At 38.9% G+C, this 12645-nt stretch overlaps 1 protein-coding gene across 1 annotated transcript; it reads left to right on the top strand.

Annotated features, from left to right (window-relative positions):
* Positions 1–375: 375 nt before the first annotated feature.
* mmp28 (matrix metallopeptidase 28) lies at positions 376–12508 on the top strand. The gene is made up of 7 exons (XM_079481024.1): positions 376–450; positions 594–790; positions 3636–3857; positions 4392–4637; positions 9905–10048; positions 10250–10414; positions 10715–12508. Exons 2-7 carry the CDS (start codon positions 658–660, stop codon positions 11113–11115), a joined length of 1311 nt encoding a protein of 436 aa, XP_079337150.1. The 5' UTR covers positions 376–450; positions 594–657; the 3' UTR covers positions 11116–12508.
* The last annotated feature ends 137 nt before the right edge of the window (positions 12509–12645 follow it).

Below are 12645 nucleotides of genomic sequence, written 5' to 3'. Positions count from 1 at the left end.
TTCATATTTTTGCTAATTCTGGGCGATGAGTTTGGTAGATACAACATACTGTAATTATCATAGTTAACTTTGTGTAGTTCTATAGTTTTGATGTGTTTACTATTATTCTAAAAAGTAAAGAATGAATAGGTGATCCTAAACTTTTGATCAACAGTGTACACCGGTGGATATGCTTTTCCATTTAGAACCATTTTACATGAACAGCTTGGGTTTGTCTGCAATTGTTGCCTTGTTTGCAACATATTATTTTTCCTCCTTCCATTAGTTAACATCGATTTAATGAAATATGTCATTGATTTAGTAATCAGAGCCCTTATCAGCAGGCGTCGTCACAGGGTTGATAGTAATGATGTCATGATGTCTGTGTCGTCAGGGTTTTTTAGAGCGATATGGATATCTGCATGAGGAAAATAAAACTCACAATGCTGCTGAAATAAAGTCAGCCATAGGGTAAGTTATTGCATTTTCTCGCCAATGAAATGATGTAATTTCATCACTCTTTTTAGGAAGATGCACAGAAAACAGAGTAAGGACACTGAACAAAAGAAACGCAGCTGTTATATACTGTATACTGTACGTGGTCCTGTGTTTAGAGAGTTTCAGTGGCTGTCTCACCTGCCCATCACTGGAAGGCTGGATAGTGCCACTCTGGGGAAGATGACATCACCCCGCTGCGGAGTTAAAGATGCCCAGAGCCAGAGTGCATGGGGTCAAAGGGTCAACAACATCTTCACCGGCTACATGGACAGACACGAGCAGCACCTCCGTAAGAAACGTAACATCGTATCAGGTATGGTCACTTCACATACGTTAATCATTCAAGTGTATTTAAATCTATCTTGCTTTTGTTGATATTTATAATGGCTGAAGTTCTTTCATTTGTCCTTTGTCTTCGAGCAACAACTTTAAACTATCTTTCAGTGAAATGGAGTCATTGTAGTATTGGAAGATATGACCTTATTATAAGTCTTTTACTGTTACCCACCCAAACTCCAGACTAACATAGGGAAACTGTTAAAAGAGGAGGTGGAGCGGCACAACTTTACCCCGAGGCTTGGGTAATTCTGCGCCTGCTGGGTAGGGTGCGTCACCTAATAAGGGCTAAATACAGTGGGATGTATAATTAGTGTCCATACCGAGTGTACGTGTGCTATATAGCACTAAAAGGTTCGTAATCATAGGGGAACCACTATAAAGAAACCATGCTTTGGTGCTTCAGTGGTTCTTTAGCGGTTCTTTGGGATGATCGAGGTGCTATATCGAACTGCTGAAGAACCATACAGGGGCTTTAGACGGAATGGTGCCATATAGCACCCCGGTCTCCCCAAGGAACCTCTGAAGAACCATACAGGGGCTTTAGACGGAACGGTGCTATATAGCACCCTGGTCTCCCCAAAGAACCTCTGAAGAACCATACAGGGGCTTTAGACGGAATGGTGCTATATAGCACCCTGGTCTCCCCAAAGAACCTCTGAAGAACCATACAGGGGCTTTAGACGGAACGGTGCTATATAGCACCCTGGTCTCCCCAAAGAACCTCTGAAGAACCATACAGGGGCTTTAGACGGAATGGTGCTATATAGCACCCTGGTCTCCCCAAATAACCTCTGAAGAACCATACAGGGGCTTTAGACGGAATGGTGCTATATAGCACCCTGGTCTCCCCAAAGAACCTCTGAAGAACCATACAGGGGCTTTAGACAGAATGGTGCCATATAGCACCCCGGTCTCCCCAAAGAACCTCTGAAGAACCATACAGGGGCTTTAGACAGAATGGTGCCATATAGCACCCAGGTCTCCCCAAATAACCTCTGAAGAACCATACTGGGGCTTTAGACGGAACGGTGCTATATAGCACCCAGGTCTCCCCAAAGAACCAATAAAGAAATAAAGACTTAGTGTGTGTCTGTTTGAGGTGGAAGGGGTGTGAAAAGCGTCAATTCCGACATGTCAGGTTGAGAATGTGGTTATATGTCAGGAATGCAGCATAATCTAAGCGACTGTGTGTGCGTTCATGTCAGTACCTGATGCGGGCAAATATGTTCTTGGTGGAAAAACAGCTCTGTGGCGTGTATACTTTGTATTCTGATGGTTCCCTTGCTGTCATACCTGCAGGTCCATCTGGCAATAATATATTGAAAAGGCAAGCATACTGTGTTTCCGACTGTGAGCTGTGTTATTGTGGTGTTTGTAATTTATTTCATGTTAAAAATCATGTCATGCTGATAATCTAAGAGCCGAGTTTGTGGTTTACACATTGCAATGTTTCTTGTCATTTAAAGAAGCACTGTACAGTACATAGGGAGAGTTCTGAGCAAACAAAATATTCAAACTGTTTCAAATATTTGTGTTGGTCTCTTTTTAACATTTGATTCTGTTATGGCACATTTAAAACTCAGAAAACACGGAGACTATGATGTGTAATTTGCTTTGTGCTTAAAGTCCCAGTGAAATGATAAATGCCTATTTTTTCATGAAGTATAGCAGTGTTTATTGTAAATAGTTAATCAATGTGGGTCATCCTCTTTTTTAAATTTGTGGGCCCTCGTAATCGTCAGCTAAAATCAGAAAATGAATGTTAGATGATGTCTGTTAACATGGGTTAACTCCTCCCCTTCACCTGTCAGTCTGCTACCAGTTCCAGTTAAAATGGATCGGCGGTTTTTATACATTCAATCAAATGGCAGAGAAAGGCGAAAACCACGCCAACTTTTCTCTCATTCCAAATTTCATTTCACTAGGAAATGCGTAAAAATACAGTGGTATAAAGGTTGAATGGAAAGATCAGGAAGATCTGAGATAGCGGCTGCGGAGTCTGATCTCTTCCTTAAAATACAACACATTTCGTTTACTCTGAAGATTTACACGATTTAAGATGATCTGCCCTGTGCTGTTGTTTCTCTCAACCCAGTCGAGTGGAACCGCTTGCGTGATACGGAAAATTACACAGTCTGAATCATACCATATCTTCTATCTAGTGCACTATGCGTCATTCACCATGTAGGACATAATAAATGTACAATAACTTGGACTAGAGGCTGAAGGAGCATATTAGGACCCTTAGGAGCGTATCAGTTTATTTTTGAGGAAAAAAGCCTTTTGATTTCAGTGGATCTTTAACTAGAACCAAGCCAATCTCATAGATCGGTAGAAACAATTGGTTTTGTTTTGCCCTACAGTGACCTGATTTTGTAGCTGGGTGTTTGTCTTTTTGGTTTTTTTGTTGTCTGTTGAAATGATGCAATAAAGAACACTGAGAAGAATTGTTGCCCTCCATCTTCAGACTAAATTGCTTCAAAATTAGGCTTCATCAAGTTAAAAGGGAACTATTTGTGAACAGCAATTTAAAGTCATTGTACAGTGTAATTGCATTTGTGCAATCTCATGGGCAATGGAGTTGTTGTTTTAGTTGCAGGAATGTGCATTTTAAAGTCTACAAACAGGAATGTTGGGTAGTAATGATTTAAAACTGAAACAGTACTCTTTTTTTTGTAAAGAAAACAGCATATTCGGGACGCCTGAATTGCTGAAATTCATTGGCTGGCGTTCACAGAACTATCAGCCTTCGTGGCTGAGCTTAAAGTGTATGGATGGAACAAATCATTGGTTTTGATAGTATTTTTCTACTTCTACAGGTGAGAGGTGGTACAAACGTCACCTGACCTATCGCATTATGAACTGGCCTCAGTACCTCTCTGCCCATCAAGTGCGTCTGGCAGTGTTCACAGCCTTTCAGATCTGGAGTAATGCGTCCGGGTTGGTCTTCCAGGAGGTCACTCAGGGTCCCGCCGACATCCGTCTGGCCTTCTTTGAAGGGGAACATAATGATGGGACAGGGAATGCATTCGATGGACCAGGTGCAGGAGAGCTGTCATTATAATCATCACTTTTTTTCAGTTTTTATCTTTCACGATAGTGTTGCAGTACAGTTTGGTATTAAAGTTGAACCTTGTTAAAAATGAATATTACCACAGAAAGTAATTTCTACAGTTTGATGCCATTTTATAGATGATGTTTTACCACATAGCCTAAAGAATCTGACAAAACAGATTAAAGATTCATCAACACACTTAATGCTACCTTCCAGTCAAAGAAACAATCCAAACTATAACTTACCCCTAAACCAGAGGCAAATAAAAGATTGTTGGTAAAGCCATACAAGCCCCTAAGCCAGTCCTAAAGGTAATATTAAGTCATACCTAATGCAACGATATGATTGGTTGATACTGTAGAAATTAAGATTCAGACACATGTCCTGCTTGGTGTAATCACACTTACCCGATTTATACACACTGAGGATGTTGACGTTTTTGTATCTGCGGACGTAGTACATGGTCATTATATTTATACTGTTTACACATTGGTAAGGTTTCCCTCTATTATGTCATTAGGTGGGTCTCTGGCTCATGCGTTTCTTCCATCTCGTGGTGAGGCTCACTTTGACATGGCTGAACGCTGGACCCTCAACCGCTTTAAAGGACACAACCTGTTCCTAGTAACAGCCCATGAGATTGGCCACACCTTGGGCTTGGTTCATTCACCCGTCCGTCATGCTCTGATGTCTCCATTTTATAAGAAGATGGGTCGCAATGCATTGCTCAGTTGGGATGACATCACAGCTATACAACATTTTTATGGTAAATCCTTATTTCAAGATCATATGCTATCTGAATGCTTTGCAAGTGTGGCCATGCAATGTATGAATCCCCTTCCTTTGTTTGCATACATTGCAAGCTGCATTTTATGTAATCTTATGTGAGCAGTGCTTGCCAGCAAAATTCCCTTTCATGATGGTTTAATGCAAGTCTAAACTAAAAAGAGAAATAGTGTGTAAAGTAATAGCTTACTTTGTCTCATTTACATTTACATTTATTCATTTGGCAGACGCTTTTATCCAAAGCGACTTACAAGTAGTTTTTCTTTTTACAGTGACACATTACTGCAGAGCATCAGGGGTAAGGTGTCTTCCTCAAGGGCACTTCAGTCATGACCTGCTGGCACTGAGATTTATTTGAATTAATATTTAGCTTAATAAAGCAGCACAGCTTCTGCCTTTAGTAGATGTCTTACATTTTTATAGTAATAGCTATAAAGCTAGCTCGTGTCAGCTTAACACAGAAGAACAAAAACTTTGGTTTGTTTATCCTTTCTCTATACCGCTATACGCCCTGTTGTGTTTTCGGAATGGTTTTACGCACGCAACCCATTTCATTGTAAACATACACATTCCTGAACTCACAAAGTACCCTATTCTTTTCAATGTGTTTACACAAGCTTTTCCCAACACAGTTGAAGCTAACATAGAGTTTCTGTATATGACAGATAGGCTAGTGAAACCGTCAGGGAAAACTGTTCCTTTAGCATGTGCCTGGCATGTTTCCACACGCTAAATACATCTTCATTACACGGGATAGGTGCATACCGCAGCTACCTCAACTCTGACTACTGAACTGAAGAATCTGTGTATCTGCAGACTGGAGACTTTGATGCTGTCCTGTTACAGAGGCTGGAACAATATGCTTAATCATTTGCTAAGGCATGAACATTCAGTTCTGTCAGGAGCACTACCGTCAATGGTTTAAACAATATTTGAGGTTGGTGTTCTGGGCAAACTCTCAGCCTGTCCATGCAGCCTTGTATGAACAGAGTGGAAGTACAGCCATAATATTAATACTATAGTTTAAAGCAGAATTATTTTCATAACAGGGATCTACAGTACATCTTTTACACTGATAGTGATATGCAAAATGAATATACTAAAAGGATATAATCTAATAGGGCCAGATGGCAAAAAAATCTTAACCAGGATCCATACAGGATGAAATAAAAGAAATTCCCTGATAAATGCAAACAATTGAAGTGGAGTTGGGGATGGAGGTGGGTTTTTGAGCATCACATGATCGAACAGCTGTCGAGGAGCTGTAAAAAGACAAATTAATAATTATATGCAAATGCATATAGTCGTACGTGCACTAGGACCCAGAGGAATCCCTGGGTGCAGAGTGACGTCAGAGCAAACTTATGAATGAATGAAATATCGTGAAATAACACAACAGATAACAATAAATAGAATAACAAAAGTCGTCTTTTAATGCAATCTATGTTATTTACAGCAATAATTTGACATTGGTTCGTTCTGAACGTATTTTTTAGTAGACGTCATTACTTCACCAGCTGTGTGGTGTATATCATCCAGAGAGCAAAGTAACTCCAGGGTCACTGCTGGGTCATTTTGAGAGGATGTTGACTGTGACCTTCTCCAGCTGATAAATCCAGCCACAGTGTCATACACTTATTTTGTCTGGGACAGTGTCCTTACCCTTTGAGCACCCCAGAGAAACCGATAAAAATATCATGTTCTTATATATAGAAGTTTAAGTTACTACTCACTTTGATTTTGTAAGGTGAAAATGAATCACTCGCATGTTGTGACTCATATTTAAGTGAAATACTTAGTTCTAAAATCTCCCTTTAAGCAGCTTATATGTTCTCTTACATTTTCAGTATATTCATTGTATAGTGCTTCCAAAAAATAAAAGCCCCATGAGACTATCATACCCTTCCCAAAGATTTTCACTGTAATTTTCTGCATATCAGGGAGGTCTGTGTGTTTGTGTTGTGTGTGTGTTTGGGTGGGTTTGTGTGTGTGTGTGTGTGTGGGTTGTGGCCATTCCAGTCCAGCGATTTTAGAATTTCAACAAAATCAAACCTCCGGAGTGACATGAAGTCATCCAACAGCAATGTGAAAAACTGACAGCATGACGAGACACGATCATAGGCTTTCAAAATCGAGGTAATAAGATAAACAATTAATTTAGCACTTTTCCATTTACAAATTACTGTCGTATTGGTTCAAAGTGAACAAAAGCTTTTTGAAATCTGATAAATCTGTTATTTTAATCTGTATCTCCAGTTTTCATTTTCTTCAAATAGGGATGCTGCAAAACGGTAATACTATTCATTTAATTTAGAGAATGATACTGGGCAATTCTGTAAAAATGTCAAGCTTACCATGAAAAAATCGAGTTTCTACTACGGTAACAGCACAGATATTAACATTTGGTGGTTCAGATCCCCATGTGAGATCTCTCTTCAAATATTTAAAGCTTTTTTTTTCATAGTCAGGTTAGAGCCATTTTCAGGATTGTCACATCCGTGACGCCTCATATTACTCATAAATGAAAATGAAAATAAAGTCACTATTTGAAGTTCTCTAAAGAGGCATTCATTGGGTATTATTGCTTCAGGATTGTGCGTTTTATTTCACAGAAGCAAAATTTGTCGTCTCCCAAAAAACGCTTCCTTTTTTTTTATCACGTTTATTTCCCTTTTTAACATCGAAGATTTGTTCACAGACTGACATTTTTTTATCTTTAGACTCTATCAACAAGGGTTTAGTAAAATGTAAACAGATGGTTCAATATATTCGTAACAAATTCGTTCTCCGAGCATGTTTATGTCCATAAATCCTGGAATTGCCCCATAAAACATAACTCACTGATATCTGATAAACATTTAATTAGACCCAGAATACAAAGTTAATATGCATATTTAAAAATACATTTATTTGCTTGGATTAAAGGGCTGAACGTGCTTTAACCCAATCCCAACAATAACCTTTAACCCAATCCTTTCCTCTGAACACGTGCATAGTTGTAGGATTCTTGGTTATGAAAAAAAGTAGTATGTAGTGTTTTTGTATCTCATATATAAATATCACAGGATCTATAACCTGTTTCCCGTCGGTTCTGCTGTAAGAACCATTATGGGTGAAACTTCCGGAACACATTTTCGACCATTAAGAATGCACTGTCACTTTAACTAGTGTGGTGGTAGTTTACGGTTTGGGGACAGATCCACCCTCCAGTTACACAGGCCTTGCCAGCTTTAACCCTTCAAAACTACAGAGAAATCAATTATTTTGTCTTAGTTGTTTTAGTTGAAACATAACTTTCAAAGTTTACTAATAAAAGAAGTGTAAACCCAACTAAAAGACTGATGAAATGAAATAGATTCTTTTCTTCCTCTTCAGATGGTAAAGTGATATTTACAGCATCATGAGACATGCATACTTCCGTACAGAACACAGTAATTATTTGTCTAACCCTGTTTGTCCACTGAGACTGTGATATTATCATCTGCTGCTAGAAAAATGTTTGTTGAACATTCGTGAAACAAAATGGGTGCGTGTCCATCCTCATGCTTATCGGAGGGGAGGGATTGTGCGTTCCTCCTCAGCTTTCAATGCGTTAAAATGTCTTTAATCTTTTATTTTAAGTAATTTCTATAGATTACAAAGATTATCGCGTGTTGAAAGAAAATCCTTGAGAGTTGCTTAGAGAGTGTTATCTTTTAGTGGACTCGACTGTAATTTCACATTCATCCGCTGTGTTGTGACCTTGCATGTTCATTTCCCTGGTGTTTATTATTTTCACGGATATTTTATTTTGCAGATTATATTTGTAATGTGAGAAATTTGTCAACACAAGTAATCCGATGGCAGTAAGTGCTGCAAAGCTTAACAGATTGACAAAACAATTTTGTGAAAAGTGCCGTTTCGTTCCAAAGTGCATGACTTTTAATCATCTGCGAAGAATGATATTATCGGAAAGCTTCGTTTTTTGCTGGTGTTAATGGCATTTAAAGGATACGTATGTAATGTTGACACCTGGCGAATGAGGCTGGTCCAAAGTCAAAAATATTGGCGAGGGTTTTTCCCCTCCTCGCCGCTCATAGTTGCCAGACACTTAATGGAAAGCATCAACTTTTACACTGTAAGTTTATCTTATAATTTATTCGTTTGTAGTGGTTTTGTTGTTCGCAAATATAACTCAATGGTCAGCTCGTTTCAGAGGTTGCGTCCTCCGGAGGTCACTTTTACAGGCCATATTGCTGTCGATTAATTAAATAACCGTAATACAATTATATATTATTCCTCGTAAGTTGTAAAATAATACAGTCATTCTTTCTAACTTTGCAACGTTATATTACCGGAAAGGGTGGAATTTGCCATCTCTGACCCAGATCGCTGTGATTGTTGAGCCGAGCTGTCGAAATACACTAGTGGGTAAATTGTCAGTGGGCGGGGTCACACGGACCAAAACAAAAACAGACTTTCTGGCACGGAACGCACATTTCAGAGTGGAATAGGCCCTTTTCACAATGACGCCATTTTCGCAAAGCAGTGCATCATAACTTCCGTTTTGCAAAATAAGAAGAGCTTCCGTTTTGCCGACGCACAAGAATTTAACAACAGTGACTGAAAATACGAGTACTCAAGACATCGGTAAGATTATTATTGTGTTTAGTATGAGGCATGTTAATGTTTTGTGACGTCATTGACTGACAGAACACTTATTGGAGTACATATCCTAGCACCTTCGCTAACTCAAAAAGAAAACACTTACTTTCATAATCAAATGGGTTCTGTTCAACAAAGAATTTCTATCCTTTATCCAGCTTTTGATCTTGTTGTAAGAAACTTGTCATCTAGCCGTATTAGTGGCAGCTGAGCAAGGTGGTAAACTCCATTCTGAGGCGCTAGCGGAAGAACGGAAGATGCGTGACGTCATATGAAAAGGACCTATAACTGGCTATAAACAGCCCTGCTCAAAATGATTTGCAGCATCCGGGTTACAGGTTGTAACTAGTTTTGAGCGGTTGTTATTTGAAAAGAACATCCCTTGGATTGTTGCGACTGGCCAATCAGAATCAAGCATTCAGATGAGCCGTGTAATAAATGAACTTGGCATGTTGCCTAAATGTCTACGAACATATGAAGGTAGTGTTTTGATCATATACAGTAAAATGATTACATACGGCTCCTTTAATATCAAGTTTGTGTGTAAATGTCTCGAATTCAAAGGTACATAATGACATTCTGCATGTTTGTATGGATGAACAGGTAAACCATCTGCGGGTGGATTTCAGCAGTTGACAGGACGGGCTCTTAGTTTGACTGTAGAAGAGTGGGGGATTTCCAAAGACCACACTGAAGGATCCTACACACCCAAATACTGTCAGGATTTCTTTGACGCCATCACAATGGGTAAGAACAGAAAAGCACATTCATTTTATTTCATGTGTGTTGGTAGACCTTTGTGTTATAGTGTAAGTCATGTGTTCGAATCAAGGGAACGCACACTCAGATTAACAAAACGCATTATTGCACTAGACAATGCTTTGGATAAAAGTTGCCAAATGTAAATATAATGTAAAGGACATTAGTCGTCTTGAACTTGTTTTGTAGATATGAACGGGACAGTGCTGGTGTTTCAGGGCCGTCTATTCTGGACATTATCTAACGGAAGTACGAACGGTCCTCTTCCTCTGCAGACACGCTGGCCGCAACTCCCATTGGCCATCGAAGCAGCTGCATTTTCCCCACAAGACGACAAACTCTACTTCTTTAAAGGTGCAATGATTTTCAGACTGTAATTTCCAAGAACAGAAGACGTACGCAGAAATAACAAATGGTTGTTCCTTTTAAAGCTTAAGTACAAGCCTGTTCCAACCTCTCCTCAATTTGTTTTACAAGAGTTTGTATGATTTCCAACAATGTCACTTTTACAAAAAGAGAGAATAAAGCCTAAACCGGACGTCACTGCAGCGGAAGCAGATTGTAAAGAAACGTACAAATGAGATTGTAGGGAATTATACATATTGGCCACCATGTGAAAGTAACGAATTGCAGTGTTTTTCATGCTTCTGTTAGGAAAATGGATGTGGCGTTACTCGGACACCCTTCTGGATCCTGGATTCCCCAGGAAGAACAGTAAATCAGGGCTTCCCAAACACCCCGACTGTGCCTTCTTCTACCGGCCTCTGGGCAAGATGGTGCTCCTGAAAGGATCCCGTTATTTCGTCCTGAACCTAAAGACTCTTAAACCAGAGGCGTACTACCCCCGTCATCTTAGTGACTGGAAAGGGATTCCACGGGGGGTAAACGGGGCCCTGACGTGGCCTGATGGAAAACTGTACTTCTTTAAAGAACAGCAGTACTGGAGGTTTGATCCGGGAAAGGTGCGTATCACAGAGACTGGAAACTGGACTACAAGACTGCAGTGGATTGGTTGCCAAAGTACCTCGTCATTCAAAGATAATGACCTACTTTGATCAGAAGAGGGAACCAAAAGATATTAGAAAGAATGACAGGAGTGAACATTATGTGCAATTTACTTCTGGAAAGATTGTCTTTCTTGGTTGTCATTTACAAATGGATAAAGTTATATAGCTAATGTTGAATTCATAATTGTTAAAGATGCCAGATTTGTGTCATGTAACATCAGCACACATCTGCTAGGAGTGAAACAATATTTATGGTCATTTTATGACACGCAGCAGTGAAAAAAATACATTTAGAGAACAGAAGGTATATTAGTCAAAACAACGTAATCCACAATTCAAATGCTCCTCTGGACATCACTCCAAGAATGTTAAACTAGTTTGGCAAAAGATAAGGGCCTGAACATTACATTATTACATATTTCATTACAAACACACTACCTGAGATTTAAAGCGACAGTTCAACCAAAAGACAATTTAACCAAATATTAAACCGTTTTAAAGTCCACCCACAAATGTATATTCTGCATCATTTACTCAACCACAGATTGTTCCAAACCTGTATAAATTTCTTTGTGAACACAGAGAAAGAAGAGCGTCTGTAAACAAACAGATTTCATCACCATTAACTCATATAGTATTTATTTATGGGGCATGAGATCTGCTTGCTTACTGACATTCTTCAAAATATCTTCCCTTGTGTTTAGCAGAACAAAGGCATTTATACAGGGTTGGAACAACATGAGGATGTGAAAATTATTACAGGATTTACATTTTTGGGGGAACTATCCCTTTAATAATACATACAATTATACATTCATACATTTTTACATTCAGTATAAATTTTTTTGGGTTTTTTTTCTTTTTGAAGCAAGTCACCCCCCCAAATAAACTGTAATTAGGCTACATAGAATAATTGGCTTTAAAACAATGGTTCTCAACGGGGGACACGGCCCACAAGAGGGTCCCAGCTGACTTCCAAGGCGCCCTCAAGATGACTAGTATTTAAAAATTAAGCAAACTAGGGATTGAAAGACATTTTAAAAAGCTAAAAAGATATTTCTTATTGTAAGGCTATGTTTATAAGAAATAAATATTTTTCAAGTTAATGTCAAGCTCGAAAATATTTTATTCTGTGGACATATTTTATTCTTGGTGTCAAAAATGCTTCTTGATCGTTTACGAAGTTGTTATATTTGACTTGCACCTCAGTCTGTGTCAGAATGTTGTGAATAGGTGTGCAGTATACAAGAAGAGTATACTGTATCCCACAATGCAGTGTGCTTGAGCTGACCAACAATTTACAGTGTGTTCACTTTATTTACACACTTTATGAACTTTTTGACGGTCTTTTAAAAAAGGTGATAGAGATGCTATTTGGCGAGGTGAATATAAATGTTGAAAGGTCACATGACAGCAATAATAAATCCAGTCTTGTGTCTGTCATGTTTGTCTCCTGCAGTCATACTATAGGTTATAAAAAAAATCCAACATGCAAAAAAAATCCAACATGCAAAATGTTCTCCCTACAAAGCGCTCCCCCCTGTTATACTGCGGTAAAAAAGGCTGATGGTGAGGAGT

This window comes from Barbatula barbatula, assembly GCF_947034865.1.
Source record: "Barbatula barbatula genome assembly, chromosome: 19".
NCBI lineage: Eukaryota > Metazoa > Chordata > Actinopteri > Cypriniformes > Nemacheilidae > Barbatula > Barbatula barbatula.
This window is presented reverse-complemented; position numbering and strand designations above follow the sequence as displayed.

Excerpts from the sequence above, each read along its gene's own strand:
- mmp28 (XM_079481024.1), top strand. The coding sequence starts at position 658 with ATGACATCACCCCGCTGCGGAGTTAAAGATGCCCAGAGCCAGAGTGCA. Across the intron at positions 791-3,635 it reads GAAACGTAACATCGTATCAG|GTGAGAGGTGGTACAAACGT; the intron begins GTATGGTCACTT and ends CTACTTCTACAG. Across the intron at positions 10,049-10,249 it reads CTTTGACGCCATCACAATGG|ATATGAACGGGACAGTGCTG; the intron begins GTAAGAACAGAA and ends CTTGTTTTGTAG.